General features: G+C 41.1%; 1 protein-coding gene across 2 annotated transcripts in view; it reads right to left on the bottom strand.

The window, feature by feature from the left end:
* Positions 1–19,310, bottom strand: part of fars2 (phenylalanyl-tRNA synthetase 2, mitochondrial) — a 64,413-nt gene that overhangs the window by 40,412 nt on the left and 4,691 nt on the right. For both annotated transcript variants that reach the window (XM_063912572.1, XM_063912571.1), the window contains exons 3-8: positions 13,984–14,297; positions 13,828–13,914; positions 13,548–13,607; positions 13,298–13,466; positions 12,968–13,130; positions 12,712–12,843 (exon numbers count right to left, since the gene is read on the bottom strand). In XM_063912572.1, the coding sequence (XP_063768642.1) occupies positions 12,712–12,843; positions 12,968–13,130; positions 13,298–13,466; positions 13,548–13,607; positions 13,828–13,914; positions 13,984–14,279 (907 nt within the window). In that variant the 5' untranslated portion in view covers positions 14,280–14,297. The remainder of the gene's footprint in view (positions 1–12,711; positions 12,844–12,967; positions 13,131–13,297; positions 13,467–13,547; positions 13,608–13,827; positions 13,915–13,983; positions 14,298–19,310) is intronic.

A 19,310-nucleotide genomic window follows, 5' to 3' on the forward strand; every position in this document is an offset into this window, starting at 1 on the left:
GCCATCACAAGTAAAACCATAAGGAAAACTACGCCGGTAAAATGAGTAGGAAAACGGCTTCTGCCACAACAGGATGTCAGAGCAGTGAAGGTAGTCAGAGGAGCTGTGCTGACATCACCTGTCTGAAGCCAGAGACACTCTCAGAACAGCGCTGTGAAGAAACAGCATCAGTTCAGACTGAACACAGTCACTGGTGGGGGGGGGGGGGGGGGGGGGTATGCATCAGCTGCTCGTGGGACAGACAGACAGTAAATATGAATCAGTCAGAGGGCACGCAAACGAGGACACAATATATATATACAGTATATATATATACTGTATATATGTATATACTGTATATATGTATATACTGTAGAGACTTGGAGCCAATCCTGGAAACTCACCACACGTGAAAAATGTCACATGTTGAAAACCAAACCCCTGAGATTTTTTAAAATGCTAACATTTTCACTTGCGTATCTGTGACCCACTTAAAATGGGTCGCAGTCCACTTTTGGGTCGCGACCCACCAGCTGAGAACCAATGGGTTAATGTTTAGAACCTGAGTAGTTTGACCCACTACCTTTGGTTATATCTCTAACATTAGAAACACTTCATGCATCTGGACTTCTGAACGTTAGTGAAGACTCTGAAATGAAGTGTTTGGTTATTTCCCGTACAGAGATCTTAAGTCTCTGAATAAATATAAAACCTCTCTGTGTTTTAGCTGGAGTGGGTGCTCATGAGTCATGGCTCCTCAGATACCGTGTGTTTGAGAGTATTTAAACCCTACAGTAACACACCCTCAGGTGCGGCCTCCCACGGTGTGTACTCCTGCAGACTCACACCGAGCTCAGGCTGTAATTACGGCGGATTATGGGAAGTGTCCGGGCACCAGCGAGGTGAGGTTCTAACAGTTTAGCGTCCTTATCCTCGGTTTAGTGGAGGTTAAGACACTTTGTCATCCACACAGTGATCATCAAAAGTCCCTGTACTCCAGATTATAGAAGGACTAATGAGGCCGGCGGAGGGGAAGACAAAGGCAGAGACGAGGCGTTGGATTTACGAGCTGGAAGATGACATTTAATTATTCTGACTGCCGCCCGGGTCTTTGTTTGGTTCCATGTAGAACAATTTATATCAGGAAGTCATTATTTCATCACCGATTCTGCAGATTCTCAGGCATTAGCCGACAAAACTCGGAAATGTTAATCTCCTTTAATGCCAAAAGGTCTATTGGCATTGGATTGTGGAAATGCCGGCAGGGAGAAAATGCCAAAAAGGAGGTCTAAATGTCAGGAAATTAGCTGCTTTATCGTCTACTCTACTGCCAATGGCTCCACAGTTTACTGAATGGGCATCATGCTGTGTGGAATAAGACTTGGATCTACAGATTGAGACCATAAACTCATCAGGGAAATGTTCACAGAGGTAATAAATAAAGAGAGAAGTAGGAACATTTCCTCATAGACTTCTATAGAGTCTTCCGTCTCTTGACCCCTGCTGGACGTTAGAGAGAATGCAGGTTGCAGGTTCACCCCCTGGACAGCTTATTGAACTCCTACTTTGTGCTTCTCAGGTTTCTACCCTGGTCTCCCGCTCTTAATTTACAGGAACCCTTAATTGCTCTTTATTCCCCGTCTTCTGATTAACCCTTCATCGTCATTTCATTAAAACTCCGTCGAGGCGGGCGGATAAACTGCGTCCTCTCCGGACTACAAACTGGATAATGAGGCAGGAAACACGACGAGCAGAAGGAGGGAAATACCCCAACACACACCTCTACAAACACCACAGTGTGTGTGTGTGTGCGTGTCTCTGCCTCTCCATCTGTCTTCTCCTTCACGAAAATATTTCTCCTCGTGAAACTTCAGATGAAACGTCCACAGTGATCTCTGTAGTCTTTAATGGGACATTTTTACCATCGTGATCTGACCGTTAGCGTAGCGTTAGCTTCTTGCTCCACAGTGACAGGGCGATAAATAGAGAAACAGGACGAGCTGATTAACGGCGTCAGACATGAGTGATCGCTGGCAGAGAGAGCGCCTGCTAGCTTGATGAAGACGTCTCCATGTTCATCACACACGCCTGAGTGCAAGGTGTGTGTGTGTGTGTGTGTGTGTGTGTGTGTGTGTGTGTGTGTGTGTGTGGAGGCACTGCTGCTGATGCTAATGGTATTCCACGTTAAATATCGAAAAGATAGTGGGAAAATATGAGATATAAAGCCAATAAAAAGCCCTAAGAATTGTAAGTAACATATCTGAAAATCAAACTTAAAATGTGTGAAAGAACTCAAACAATTGCCACAAAAATAACAGGTTAAATATCTGAAATGTATTAGAAAAAGAAGATAATTGTGAAACAAATCCCCCAAGAATGCTCCAAAAATATAATTAACATGTTGTATAAAATGAATTAAAAAATACATCCAAAAGATGAAATGAAAACAAATACTAAATAAAATATCTAAAAATGATTAGTAAAATATGTAGAGCTTTTCATTGTTGATGCAGCATTAAAAATCATGTTTAATATTGTAGTAGCCAGCTCAACCCTTTCACAATAAAAGCCTCCTGTGTTTCACTAAATATCATCAAAATAATTTAGCCTTTAAAACATGACTTACTGTAATATTAAGGAGCAGTGAGGCATTCAGGGTCGTCCGTCATAAAACAGAAAGCTGGTTTTACAACTGAACAACTTTAAAACATCTGAAGCTTAAAATCTAATCAATAATTGAGAAACTTAAACTGACAGACGAGTTTCTGACAGTTGCTGAAGAGCTTCACCCACTGACCGGGCATTGAATGCATCACCAGAGTGATTCACACATTACTCACAGTGAGTTATCTCTCCCCCCCCCATGGCCGGCTGTGTCCCATGATGCGGTTATTCATTATTTAATATTCAACATAAATCTGGTGTTTGTGAACATCGTGTGTCCTGTAAAGACTTAAACTCCTCTTCATCTTCAACATCGTCATCATCATAATCACGGTCTTTATTTTAGTTATGTTTTTATTCAGATTTAATTAGACTATTATGGTATGTTTTTATTCAGATTTAATTAGACTATTATGGTATGTTTTTATTCAGATTTAATTAGACTATTATGGTATGTTTTTATTCAGATTTAATTAGACTATTATGGTATGTTTTTATTCAGATTTAATTAGACTATTATGGTATGTTTTTATTCAGATTTAATTAGACTATTATGGTATGTTTTTATTCAGATTTAATTAGACTATTATGGTATGTTTTTATTCAGATTTAATTGTATTGTTTTTATTATTTTTTATTCATACTTTCATTTATTATTTACTTTTATTTGATTTTTTTAGTATATTGTACATTTTTTATTTTATTGTTTTTGAATTTTTAGAACTTAGATTTTATTGTTATTTTTATTCTTGTTGTATTTTTTATTTTTTTATTTTAGTAAATTGAATCCATAAACGGCAGCAGTTTTTCCGATCCTGATTAAATCCTCTCTCCTGTGATGAAGACGTCTTCAGATAAAGGTTACAGACACACACACACTCTCTGCTAACAGTAAGCTCTGACATCATTAAGCTGCTTTCATGTTCCTCTCAGAGCTTTAGCGTGACCTTCCTCTTCCTCACCGACACCAAACATGTCCTCTGATATCATTACCATCTCTGTTCTTACCTGAGGACAGGTGTGTAGCTGACAGGGGAGCAGAGAGGCTCTCATGTTCCTTAGCGTCCCCCCCTGCTGGGAACAACCTCTCAGTGCCTTTAATTTAGTGCAGTTCAGAAACGGGAGACAGAGTGGAAGACAAGCGGCAAAGGGACTCAGGCCGGATTCGAACCTGAGTCTACCGCATGGGGATCAAACCCCAGTATATGGCCGCCTGCTCTACCCACTGAGCTATAGGACGGCCCAGATGTAATATTCTACGGTTAAAATCAATTAAGCTAGTTAAGGTGACGGTCCTCACAAAGATCTTTGTGTGTGTGTGTGTGTTCATGTGGTCTATTCTGGCAGAGAGCTGTGCAGACACCAGCTGTGCATAATTTACCATCCAACAAACACACGCGCGCGCCCACACACACACACACACTGCTGAGTCAGGTGGTGCAGAGTATGATGGAGGCAAACTGGTGGAGTCCACAGATGGCGGCACACACACACACACACACACACACACACACACACACACACACACACACACACACACACACACACACACACACACACACACACACACACACGAGGCTGCCAACATGTCTCCATACATCACGGTGTGTGTGGGGGTGGAGGTGACGATGATGATGATGTACAGCCATGATGAAGACGCAGCGTCAATTCATTATGACTTCCTGCACATCTGTACTTGTCAACACACACTCACACACGCACTATCTGATACACAGATACGCTGTTTACACATAAAGCCAGAGACCGATAAAACTGCAGTTCCCCAAACGGCCACCAGAGGCTCTAAAGAGCGTCCCTCCCCGTAGACCGGTAGGTAAACATGTCTTTGATCGTCACTTTTTCATACGACTCATTCACTGGGTTGATAAAGAGGTTAGGGTTACGAAGCATTAGAGCCGGGTCACACGTTACCTCTTAAATATTACAAATCTGTCTCCAAAATATACTGTAATTTATGCCCGAAATATTACAACTTCTTTCAATTTTTTACCAGTTTTTCTCACTAAGTATTATGGCTTTTCCTCCCAGAAACATCTCTATTGTTTCAATGAACAATACACTTTTCCCCAAAATATTACACGTTTACCTAATTTACGACATTGACCCTGAAATATTTTGACTTTATTTTACAATTATTCAAATGAGAAATGTTGTGCTCTAAAAAGCACAACATTTCTCTTCAAATATTAAGACAGTTTCCCCCAAAATATGAGCATGTTATGTGTCTTATTGTGCAGCATGTGTGTGTGTGTGTGTGTGTGTGTTTGTATGTGTTTAAGACTTGATAAAAGACTACTGGAAGATACGCCTGTTTCCGATTAACGTGAGGAGAGAGGACGTAATAAATACACCACAGAGTCAGTGAGTCAGAACAGCAGCTGCAGAGAACCAGAGACTCATGACAAGCGGCCTCCACACAATCTGTTGTGTGTGTGTGTGTGTGGTGTGTGTGTGTGTGTGGTGTGTGTGTGTGTTGTGTGATCCACCACAGAAACTACGACACTGTTACTACTGTTGGTATTTTAAAGCCTCCTAATGCTGCAGCTTGTTATGTTTAATACTATTTATGTATAATGTTCAACACAGAGCAATGCAAACCTTTATCAAACAGAAGAGGCAGAGCCCAAACCCACAGAGGAGTAGTGAGGTTAAAGTCTGCACTAAAGACAGAAAGCAGATAAGCTGCCTCTGATCTCCAGAACAGCAGCAGCTTCTGAATGAAATTAAGACGCTGAAACATGATCTATTTTTACAAGTCGAGTATTTTTAGCAGCAGCAGAATCTGAGCTCACTTACACTGCTTTAAATATTTAACAGTCAAAATGGAGTCCTGCTCAGCCAGAAAACACACACACACACACACACACACACACACACACACACACACACACACACACACACACACACACACACACACACACACACACACACACACACACACACACACACACACACACACACACACACAGTGGAAACAAGAGCGGTTCAAATGAGAAGCTACTGAAACGGTAAAACTAAAGGGACGTAAGCTAGCATTAGCATCAGAAAAGCTAACGTGATCATCTCAAAATAATAAAATAGTGAAGCAGTGAAAGCTAACCGGCACAAAGGCTGTCAATAAAGTAAAGAAATATGCTCAAATGGAACAAAAGATAACCGTAAAAGCTTAAACTACAAAGCTAAGGTAGTAAACAGTGAAGCTAAAGCTAGGTGGTTAACAGCGAAGCTAAAGCTAGGTGGTTAACAGTGAAGCTAAAGCTAGGTGGTTAACAGCGAAGCTAAAGCTAGGTGGTTAACAGTGAAGCTAAAGTTAAGTGGTTAACAGCGAAGCTAAAGCTAGGTGGTTAACAGTGAAGCTAAAGCTAGGTGGTTAATAGTGAAGCTAAAGCTAGGTAGAAACAGTGAAGCTAAAGCTAAGTGGTTAACAGCGAAGCTAAAGCTAGGTGGTTAACAGTGAAGCTAAAGTTAAGTGGTTAACAGTGAAGCTAAAGTTAAGTGGTTAACAGTGAAGCTAAAGTTAAGTGGTTAACAGTGAAGCTAAAGTTAAGTGGTTAACAGTAGAGCTAAGGCTAGGTAGTTAACAGTGAAGCCAAAGCTAGGTGGTTATTTAAAAAAAATGGTATATTGTTGTTAGCCCAGGTTAGGGGTAATAACTAATAAACAACATCCTCATGATTTAAAGTCTCCCTCTGTTGTCCTGCAGAGACACAAACATGTTTACACTCAGACTCAGGTTAACCTCTTTATTTATTTATATTCCTGCTCCGCTCTCTGCTCTGTTTGTGATGGAGGCAGCAGGCCGGACCGAGACGGATCGCTGCACAAACAAATGTTGATCTGCCCTCACATACCCCAGAGACACACACAAAGTCTTTATTTTACAGACTCAACCCAGTGTGTGTGTGTGTGTGGGCACCTGCTGTCCACCAGTTATTGCCTCACTGGGGGGAACGGTGAATAAAAAGGGGGAGACGGATTAATGGGGAGAGGGGGGGTTAGAGGAAAGGAGGTGTCAATCACTGAGGGGTCACAGGTCAGGAGGAGGAGGCGGGTCTTTACAAGAGCAGGAACAGAGGGGTCGCCACGCTGGTCGTTAACGGGGATAAACATCTCAGTTATAAATAATACAGAAATAAAAGGTTTAAATAAAAGAGAAATACATTAAAAATATAAATCTATAACGAATTAAAAAAATACAAAGAAAAGCAAATAAATAAAAAGGATTTAAATAATATAAATAAAAAGGATATAAATAATATAAATAAAAAGGATTTAAATAATATAAATAAAAAGGATTTAAATAATATAAATAAAAAGGATATAAATAAAAAGGATTTAAATAATATAAATAAAAAGGATTTAAATAATATAAATAAAAAGGATTTAAATAATATAAATAAAAAGGATTTAAATAATATAAATAAAAAGGATATAAATAATATAAATAAAAAGGATTTAAATAATATAAATAAAAAGGATTTAAATAATATAAATAAAAAGGATTTAAATAATATAAATAAAAAAGATATAAATAAAAAGGATATAAATAATATAAATAAAAAGGATATAAATAAAAAGGATTTAAATAATATAAATAAAAAGGATATAAATAATATAAATAAAAAGGATATAAATAAAAAGGATTTAAATAATATAAATAAAAAGGATATAAATAAAAAGGATTTAAATAATATCAATAAAAAGGATATAAATAAAAAGGATTTAAATAATATCAATAAAAAGGATATAAATAAAAAGGATTTAAATAATATCAATAAAAAAGATATAAATAAAAAGGATATAAATAATATACATAAAAAGGATATAAATAAAAAGGATTTAAATAATATAAATAAAAAGGATATAAATAAAAAGGATTTAAATAATATAAATAAAAAGGATTTAAATAAAAAGGATTTAAATAATATAAATAAAAAAGATATAAATAAAAAGGATTTAAATAATATAAATAAAAAGGATATAAATAAAAAGGATTTAAATAATATCAATAAAAAGGATATAAATAAAAAGGATTTAAATAATATACATAAAAAGGATATAAATAAAAAGGATATAAATAATATAAATAAAAAGGATTTAAATAATATAAATAAAAAAGATATAAATAAAAAGGATTTAAATAATATACATAAAAAGGATATAAATAAAAAGGATTTAAATAATATAAATTAAAAAGATATAAATAAAAAGGATTTAAATAATATAAATAAAAAGGATTTAAATAATATCAATAAAAAGGATATAAATAAAAAGGATTTAAATAATATAAATAAAAAGGATATAAATAAAAAGGATTTAAATAATATACATAAAAAGGATATAAATAAAAAGGATTTAAATAATATAAATAAAAAGGATATAAATAAAAAGGATTTAAATAATATAAATAAAAAAGATATAAATAAAAAGGATTTAAATAATATAAATAAAAACGATATAAATAAAAAGGATTTAAATAATATCAATAAAAAGGATTTAAATAATATAAATAAAAAGGATTTAAATAATATAAATAAAAAGGATTTAATAATATAAATAAAAAGGATTTAAATAATATAAATAAAAAGGATTTAAATAATATAAATAAAAAGGATATAAATAATATAAATAAAAAGGATATAAATAATATAAATAAAAAGGATTTAAATAATATAAATAAAAAGGATATAAATAAATGTAATATAAAAAAATAACATTTAAAATATGTGTGTAAAAGAAAAGGGGAATAAATAAAGGAGCACATTAAACAATGAAACAAGCCACGGGTATGATGGAGCACGAGTTTAATTGGGCAAGATTTAAAGAGTTCACTGCCACCTTCACAACACACAACTCAAAAACACACTGGCACACTGCACACACACCCGTCCCACCGGAAAGAGTGTATGTCCAAACAACATTGGACGGGTTGGTCAGATTTCTGTCGCCAACCTTCACACATTCACCACACACTGCCAGAAACCACCTGGTGTCAGCACGGCACACACACGCCGTGCCGTCCCAGGATGTGGTCTAATCAAATTTGGGAGGGGGTGTGGTCATCAGCGCCAAGTCCATGTCCATTGCTGCTGAGGGAAACCCTGGTCAACACACACACAACCAGCTGTGTTTGAGTGTGTGTGTGTGTGTGTGTGTGGTGTGTGTGTGTGTGAAAGACTTAATGTGTGTGTGTGTGTGTGTGTGTGGTGTGTGGTGTTGTGTGTGTGTGTGAAAGCTTAATGTGTGGGGGGGGGGGAGGTGTGTGTGTGTGTGTGTGTGTGTGTGTGTGTGTGTGTGTGTGTGAAAGACTTAATGTGTGTGTGTGTGTGTGTGTGTGTGTGTGTGTGTGTGTGTGTGTTATTTAATGGTTTGTGTGTCTGCCATATGTGTTGCCTGAGGCCCAGGGTGACAGGGGAGAGAAAGCTAATGAGAGGTAAGAGAGGAGGGAGGGAGGGAGGAGATTAAGGGAGGAAAGGAGAAGGGGAACAGGAAGGAGAGCAAACGGGGAAGGGGAAGAGGAGGAGGGGGATAAACAGGAGAAGGAAACAAGGAAGAAAATAGGGAAGGAAGGAATGGAAAGAAAGGGAAGACTTGAAGAGGAAAGGAAACAAGAAGGAGGGAGGGAAGAAAGGGTCTATGGCTTCTCTGATTATTCACTCACACAACTTGTGTCCTGCCTCCTTGGATTTTCCTCCCTCTACTTAATGTTACTTCCTTCCCTTCTTCAAATGTTTTCCTTCCTTCCTTCTTTTCTTACCTCTCCCTGTTTCATCTCCTCCCTTTCTTGTCTTCCTCAAATCCTTATTTCCTTTCCCACTTCCACTCCTTCCCTTCCTCCATCCATCCTTTTTTCTGTTACCTCTCCTATCTTTCACAAATGTGTTTCCCCCTTCCTTACCTCCTTCTTCCCTTTCCTTTCCACACAGTTTACTCCTCCCTCCTCCTTTATTATTTCTTTTTCTCAAACCAATTTCCTCTCCTATTCCTTCTTCCCCCATTCTTCCCTCAATTATATTTCTGTTTCGTCTCCTCCCTCTCTTCCTTACTCATCTCCTCCTCTCCTTTCTTCCCCTTATTGTGACCTCCCTTCCTTTCCTTTCCTTCCTCACATCAAATCTTCCTCTCTGTTTTACATCTTTCTCGTCTCCTCTCTTTGTCTCTCATTCTCCCTGCTCCAGAAACAAGTGTGCGTGTGTGTGTGTGTGTGTGTGTGTGTGTGAGAGAGAGACAGTGAGTGTGTGTTTGTGAGTAGCAGGGGGGGTGAATGAGTGGTTTCCAAGGCAACGAAGCCACACTGCCGCAGTGGATACTAGGGGAGGAGGAGAGTGTGAAGAGTGAGTGTGTGTGAGAGAGAGAGGGGCCGACAAACTTGACTGGCGAATTGTCAGCGAATTAAAGAAAAAAGAAGAACAGCAAAGCAGTGTGTGTGTGTGTGTGTGTGTGTGTGTGTGTGTGTTAGAGTGAGAGAGATAACATTGGCAGTGTCTCTCTGCCCTTGGCACTGCAGAAATACTCTTGACTCTCATAGTGTTCACACACACACGTATTAATACACACACACACTGAGTATTAACACACACACATACACACACACACGTATTAATACACACACACACACTGAGTATTAACACACACACACACATGTATTCATACACACACACTGAGTATTAACACACACACACACACACACACACACACACACACACACACAGTATTTAATGTTCAGCTCTTTATGCGTCTCATACTGCCTGTGCTGCAGCTCCTCTTTTCACCCTCTGTCTGAAACCAGAGCCCAGTCGGCTCTGATTGGTTAGACGACCGGCTCTGTTGTGATTGGTCAACCAGCTTAGAGATGTCCCGCCCCTTAGCCTATCACGCACAGTGTGTTGGAGTTCTAGCCAATAGGAGCGCCAGTGTTCCATAGTGATGTCATTATGACTTCAAACATACCTGCAAACTCAGAAGGGCTGAAAAAGGTGACAAACTAAACCGTTGTAGGGGGGTCTGCATCCCCCCCACCCCCCCAGCCTTTGTACACGTTGCCTAGCAACGTCGCACATGCGCATTATATCCTGCTCCGCTCCGAGTTATAGTAGTAGGCTATTCATGGGAAACGCATGAACAGCACGTTAAGATCTCGGCCAAGTCGTAATTAAAGCAGTTCTTCATTATTGAAGTTAAGCGGCGGTAACGCCGGTGTTAAACACGGTGTTAAACACGGTGTTAAACACGGTGTTAAACACAGTGTTAAACACGGTGTTAAACACGGTGTTAAACACGCAAATGCCGGTTGGTGTGCGTACGGTACTGAGTGTTTATCGGTCCACGGCCGTAATGAACGTGTCGCATTGGTCCATATGTAATGCGCACGTTCTGTTGTTCCCATTGGCATAGAGCTATTGAACATTCATTTTAACAAAGGATACGGATAACATATCGCCCACGGCAGTTCTGTCATTGTATGTATAGCCTATATTTGTATTACGCTATCATCATTCAACATGTAGAATGAACGTGTAATCTATAGAGCCGATTTACATAGATAATTCACAACCATGAACCTAATCTGGATCTTAAACCTGCCAATTGCCAACAATTGTTCCTACATATAAAACATGTTTTCGTTTTTAGATCGCGTGTTTCAAAGGCATCTGCGTCTTGTGTACACAACACAGCGCAACATGAATACTGTCATTTCCAACAGTGAAGCGTTATATGTGCTTACTGTAAACTAACTCTACACACGGTCGCCAGCGTTTGTAGATTTTGTTCGTAACTCCAAACTTTTCGTAGCTACTAAAAAGTTGATGAATGCGAAACCGAAATAATTGATCCGAACGGATCACGGATCACTGATCATCCGTTGCACCACTACTAGCTACTCACTGAACCACACGGATGTGTATCTGTTCATTACGTGTTCGTTTTCATCCCTCTCAGATCTGACCACAATGACAGCCCCCAGTAATATCAGTAACAGGACGGATGCTGTGGAGATCAGCCTTCACAAACGCATTCTGTTCGCATTGAACGAGGTGACGTAGAACTGGTCTAGCTAGGCTAACTTTAACACAATTCACTGAGGTTAGCTAGCAACCTACCAAGCTGATAAGCTGAAGCATGTTAATACACTTTATTTGGCTCAAATAATTTTATTTCAGCAACGTTAAAATGATACAGCATACAATGTTTTTGCCAGATTAGCTGCTACTAGACCTACCTCAAAACTTGTATCTGTAACGTATCCCGAAAATTGTCCAGAAGAACCACTCGCTGACGACTGAGCACTTCACTCCAAGAGGGACCGATGGGTAAAAAAGCGCGCTGTGGTTTATCTTGCTTATGATTGGTCGGTGGTCGTGGAACGCGAGTCATTTGAACAAAGATTTTATTTACTGTGAAGATAGCAAAGTTGTTTCTTGCTCATTATACAGTCGGTTATACAGTCTATGGTTGGTCGGTCAGTCGTCGGTCAGTCGTCGGTCAGCCCCCCCCCCCCCCCCCCCTAAAAAAAAACTCTTCGGATCTACACGATTCACGTCAATGACATATTTTGAGTTGAAAACGGCGGTGACTAGTTTGCAGGTATGTTCAAATCATCTTAAAATACTCAAGACATTACACACAAGTCAGAGTGAAGCACTTCAAAAGAAAGGGACATTTAACTTAACTATGTAACACACACACACACACACACACACACACACACACACACACACACACACACACACACACACACACACACACACACACACACACACACACACACACACACACACACACACACACACACACACACACACACACACACACACACACACACACACACACACACACACACACACACACACACACACACACACACACACACAAAGCATGTATTATTGATCAGAACAAGTAGCCTGAAGTGAGGCTAAGAGAGAGAGTGTTCTCGCTCTGCAAATGTTTGTTTTGTCCGTATGTCAGACACCCCGCAGGACAAATCAATCTGTGTGTGTGTGTGTGTGTGTGTGTGTGTGTGTGTGTGTGTGTGTGTGTGTGTGTTACCTGAGCTCAGCAGCTCCTGCTCCATGACTCCACAGCCCAGCACCTCCAGCCAGTCTCCCTGAAAGTACACCTCCATCTCAAAGGAGGGGTGGGTGAAGGGGAAGAAGCAGTCCACCCAGCGCACCTGCACATCTGGGGGGGGGCAATTAGTACTCTTTAAGAAAGGAAGACCTGATGTGTGTGTGTGTGTGTGGTGTGGTGTGTGTGTGTGTGTGTGTGTGTGTGTGTGTGTGTGTGTGTGTGTGTGTGTGTGTACCTGGTCCGAACAGGTGTGTGATGACTCTGGTCAGGGTGGTCTTCAGCTGCAGCTCCAGCAGCTTCACCGCCTCCAGAGAGTGCACCTCCTGCTTCTGAGGGGTCCTCCTGCCCCCCCCCTCGAACAGGGACAGGTCCTGCCCCCGCTGTACCCCCGAGAACAGCTGCACACACACACACACACACACACACACACACACACACACACAGGTCAAACATTTAAACTGGCTGTTAAATAATAATTAATGACCAATCAGTGAGTGGGGGCGGAGCTACAGCAGGCAGAGGAGGGGTCCCTGCACAGGTAAAGGTGTGTTATTGAGTCTGGTACCTCGTGGTTGGAGTAGAGGCGAACCCCCTCCATCTGGTGGAAGACGGGGTAATGCGAGGCGTCGATCTCGTCTCGTCTGTAGACGTCTCCGGCCAACAGGAAGGCATCCAGACCCGAGAGCACCAGCTCCCTCTGGTGGGCGGAGGTGTGAGCGCGCAGCATCGTGCTCCTGAGGGGCGGGGATAAAAGGTACTACCTATCTCATTTCACATTCAGTCTCCACAGGTGCATTGTGGGGGATTGGACTCACCTGTCAAGGTAGTAGTTGTCTCCCTTTTTTCTGCTTGGGTGGCTGGGTGGGATCAGCAAGCTGTCAATCAAATCAGAGGGAATATTCACTCCATCAAATACATCTTAAAAGTTAAATTTAAAAAATACAAATAAAGATTAAAACAAAAATTATACATAAATTAATTAATAAATATATAAAAATTAAATAATTTAAAAAAGAATGTCTCTATTTTTTTTCCAAATTATTTTATTCTATGAGCTCATGTTAGAATTTAATAACCCGTGGTGCGTTCACTGACCTGTCGAAGTTCTGCTCCACGCTCACCACGGGGCTCAGGTTATCATGGACGGAGAACAGAGGGTTGCCCCCCCGACCCATGTAGGCACTGAGGAAGAGCAGGAGGAGGTTAGCTGTGTTTGGTCAACCTGATGGCAGCAGGTATATGAAGGCGTACCTGTAGAAGTGCGCTTTGATCCGCTCCTTGATCAGCCACAGCGGGTGGTGCTGCTGGTTGTGGAGGTTGCGTCCCACGTTACCCAGAATCCTCTGCGTCACGTTGGTGAAGTCATCGCTGGGGTAGGAGCGGCCTAACACCTCCACTGAATCCGGACCAATCACAGGCTGAGGGGCGGGAGCGTCGGTGCTGCCATTGGTCTGCAGCGACGACAGACAGCAGCGGTGGAGACGAGAGAGGGGCGGGGTCTGGAGGAAGGGGCGGAGCCAGGAGAGGGGGAGATGCTTCATCCTCATGCTGATTGGTCCATAGAGCTGTGGAGAGATAACAATTTATGTTTGTGGTTTTTTTTAGATCTTTTTTAACATATTTTAAGTATAATTTTTTAGATGATTATTTTTTATTTCACATATTTTAAGTATAATTTTTTGATATTTTACTTAACATTTCTTTCACTCAGTCCTCGTTAGTGTCACCTGGCACAGGTAAGTCAAATATAATGTCGACTTTGAGCTCCGTTTGGGTAAATATCCTCGAGTATGTCCACCAGAGAGACTCTAACTGTGTGTGTCTGGTTGTGTGTTGTTTGCAGGACGCTCGTTAGTGGAGGTGAAAGCCACTAAGTGGGTCATAATTGCATTAATAAGCAACACAAACATGCTAACGCTTAGCCTCCGTCTCGTTTCATCTCTCTGTCCTTTCCCTTTCTCCATCCTTCAACCTTTGACAGGAGACGAGACAACCGCCCTTTTATCCGTCCCACTCAACTATTTGTCTCCACACACACACACACACACACACACACACACACACACACACACACACACACACACACACACACACACACACACACACACACACACACACACACACACACACACACACACACACACACACACACACACACACACACACACACACACACACACACACACACACACACACACACACACAGGGGGAGCATCCCTGAACGAGACAAAGGGGTGTTGCATTGCAGTGGCATTGCAGCAAAATGGATTATAGTTCCCAAATCCATGAATCTTTTACCCCTCTGCAGCAGCTGGTGTCATATTATACTGGACTGGACATTATGCACACACACACTCACACACTCATAGAAAGCTGGGGCTGTGGCAGAGGGACATCTGAAGGTCATTTTGACTTTAAAAAAAAAGTACATAGAGGAGCAAAAAACAGTCACACCGTCAGCTTTCAGCTCTGGAACCTCAGTGAGAGCGCTGATACGGTCCAGAGAAAGGTCGGGGGTATTTGTCTTGTGTTCATCATTTGTGTGGAGACAGGCACTTAGAGGAAAGGTCACGTAAAGGCCAGAAGTCTTTAAGAAATATGATGTCTGCAGAGTCCACCGAGGGGAAACGGACAGGAAGTCCACACTAACGGGAGCAGAAGACCTCCCGTCTGCCTTCTACAATGGAGTTTACTTTGGAGGGTTTTCTACAAAGAAACAGATCCTTTTGGAGACTGAACAGACACTAATGGAGCAGCTGAAGCAGGACCCCATCCCACAGCATGAGGAGAGGTAATAAGACACCTCCAGAGGAGTTATACCTGGAGCTGCAGCCACTCTGCGACATGAATAAAACCTGAGAAAGCTCAAGGTGTTTCCCTTCCTGTCATGTGATTTCCACCATATGGCAACATGTATAAATAACGCCCACACACAAACACACACGGACACACACACTGAGAGGAAACACACACTGCATGGAGAGGAAACACACACTGTAGGGAGAGGAAACTCACACTATAGGGAGAGGAAACACACACTGTAGGGAGAGGAAACACACACTATAGGGAGAGGAAACACACACTATAGGGAGAGGAAACTCACACTATAGGGAGAGGAAACACACACTATAGGGAGAGGAAACACACACTGTAGGGAGAGGAAACACACACTATAGGGAGAGGAAACACACACTATAGGGAGAGGAAACACACACTATAGGGAGAGGAAACACACACTATAGGGAGAGGAAACTCACACTATAGGGAGAGGAAACACACACTGTAGGAAACACACACTATAGGGAGAGGAAACACACACTGTAGGGAGAGGAAACACACACTGTAGGAAACACACACTATAGGGAGAGGAAACACACACTGTAGGGAGAGGAAACACACACTGTAGGAAACACACACTGTAGGGAGAGGAAACACACACTATAGGGAGAGGAAACACACACTGTAGGAAACACACACTGTAGGAAACACACACTATAGGGAGAGGAAACACACACTGTAGGAAACACACACTATAGGGAGAGGAAACACTCTGTAGGAAACACACACTGTAGGAAACACACACTGTAGGAAACACACACTGTAGGAAACACACACTGTTGGAAACACACACTATAGGGAGAGGAAACACACACTGTAGGAAACACACACTGTAGGAAACATACACTGTAGGAAACACACACTGTAGGAAACACACACTGTAGGGAGAGGAAACACACACTATAGGAAACACACACTGTAGGAAACACACACTGTAGGGAGAGGAAACACACACTGTAGGGAGAGGAAACACTCTGTAGGAAACACACACTGTACATACACTGTAGGAAACACACACTGTAGGGAGAGGAAACACACACTGTAGGAAACACACACTGTAGGAAACACACACTGTAGGGAGAGGAAACACACACTATAGGAAACACACACTGTAGGAAACACACACTGTAGGGAGAGGAAACACACACTGTAGGAAACACACACTATAGGAAACACACACTGTAGGGAGAGGAAACACACTCTGTAGGAAACACACACTATAGGAAACACACACTATAGGAAACACACTCTGTAGGAAACACACACTGTAGGAAACACACACTATAGGAAACACACACTATAGGAAACACACACTATAGGAAACACACTCTGTAGGAAACACACACTGTAGGAAACACACACTGTAGGGAGAGGAAACACACACTGTAGGAAACACACTCTGTAGGAAACACACTCTGTAGGAAACACACACTATAGGGAGAGGAAACACACTCTATAGGGAGAGGAAACACACTCTATAGGAAACACACTATAGGAAACACACACTATAGGGAGAGGAAACACACTCTATAGGAAACACACACTATAGGGAGAGGAAACACACTCTATAGGAAACACACACTATAGGGAGAGGAAACACACTCTATAGGAAACACACACTGTAGGAAACACACACTATAGGAAACACACTCTGTAGGAAACACACACTGTAGGGAGAGGAAACACACACTGTAGGAAACACACACTGTAGGAAACACACTCTGTAGGAAACACACACTGTAGGGAGAGGAAACACACACTGTAGGAAACACACTCTGTAGGAAACACACTCTGTAGGGAGAGGAAACACACTCTGTAGGAAACACACACTGTAGGGAGAGGAAACACACACTGTAGGAAACACACTCTGTAGGAAACACACTCTGTAGGGAGAGGAAACACACTCTGTAGGAAACACACACTATAGGGAGAGGAAACACACTCTATAGGAAACACACACTGTAGGAACACACACTGTAGGAACACACACTGCAGGGAGTCAGAGGTGTGAGAGGAAAAGAAAACACAAATTCATTTTCACTTTCTGGGATTTTCAGCTGAGGTTTCACAGGAGTGGAGTTTTCCTCGGAGCTGAACAAATGCTGTTTTTGCACCTGAACCTAACCTGGGATTGAACCAGGGGCAACTTCCGAGTCTCCAAAATGAAGCCCATAAGGAAGTGCCAAAAACCTGCAGTTCCTCGAATGGCCGCGTGGCCTGGCTGCAAAACAGAGCAAATCCCCATAGAACCCCATGTTAAAATGTCTAACTTTGGAGCAGAAATAAACATGTTTACAGCCTGCTTCAAAAAAACGGTTTTCTCTGTATAGCTAGTTTCCGCGTTCATGACAACTGTGAGGGGGGTGAATTTTCATTAAAAAATCCAGTTAAAAAGATATTAAGCCATAAAGTTCTGCATAATTAGGGGCGTGGCCGATTTGAGTGACAGCTGGGGTTGTTATATTAAGGTTAGCCGCATGGGATAGCTGTCACCTCATCCACTCAGCTCTCTAAATCGTTGAACTTGACCTATCGGTCGTGTTAGGCTTTTCTGAGTATTTTAATACGAAATTCTGAGGGATAACATGTCTTGCTATGCAGTTAATTGTGCTAACAATTAACTGCATAGCAAGACAATAAGCTGTCGATAGCAGCTCAGCTCACATAAGTTCCAGTCCCCTACGGACTTCTATTAGTGGTCATTCCCTTGGAATGAAGAGTGCATTAAATGAAATATATTATTATTATTAAAGCAGGCAGGGGAGGCGTTAGCACTGGTAGCTTCTTCAACCGCGGTATAGGCCTACGGAATACTGTTACCCTATCCAGCGATACCTTAAGTTAACGTTACAGTAAGTCAGCCCAAGGAAATCGTCGTTGTTATAGAGTTGTATTGATCAGAATTAAACCGATCAGGGCTTATTTTGTAACTAACACCCTACCCCAACGGATAGACCATTGAGCAATCATCCTGTCATGCAACGTTAGGCTGTCTTTACCCAAAAAGTACACAGAAAATCTTAATCAAGTGTCATCCAAATAAACACTTACTCCTAACTAACTGTTAAAGTTATGTGAAAAAAACTGAACTCGCTTTGATTGATTTCCTAATTGTTTTTTAACGTTATATGTGCATGCATTAAGTAAACGTTAACATTACTGGTGTTTGGTGTTCTTAAACGTGATATATTCACAGTAACATTGACAAAATGTCAGCAAATCTAGTTTTTCTTTACCATCATAACATATAAATAAATACATGTTTGAAGTATTGTTGTATAGTGTCAGGTTAACTTACCCCAAGAAACGTATTAAGCCGGAGGAAAATGTCAACGTCTGGTGAGTGCTGCGAGTTACAGTTCAGGTTAGCATATACCGGTAGCCTAACTTCTAGCTAGCTTGGTAACCTCAAGGTAGGTGGGCGTGTTCCAGCAGCCAGGCTTCATTCGCCCCGCCCCAGTTTCACTCACAACCCAACCCTTTAACCATTTATGGATTATCGGGAGCAGGCGGAGTCAGGCACTGACAAGATGGCGCTGACAAGATGGCGGCCATTTGAGCTTCATTTGAGCTCTTCAGAAACCTATGGGTGACGTCACTGAGGGTTTGTCCATTATTTTTACAGTCAATGGATTGAACCTGAATAACTTTCATGATTTTACAATAAACAACAAGCTAAACTTATTCTTCTTTTTAAACAAAATCAATTCAAACAAGGAGGATCTTAAGGGGATAAGAAT

The sequence above is a fragment of the Eleginops maclovinus genome, chromosome 21, assembly GCF_036324505.1.
Source record: "Eleginops maclovinus isolate JMC-PN-2008 ecotype Puerto Natales chromosome 21, JC_Emac_rtc_rv5, whole genome shotgun sequence".
Taxonomy (NCBI): Eukaryota; Metazoa; Chordata; class Actinopteri; order Perciformes; family Eleginopidae; genus Eleginops; species Eleginops maclovinus.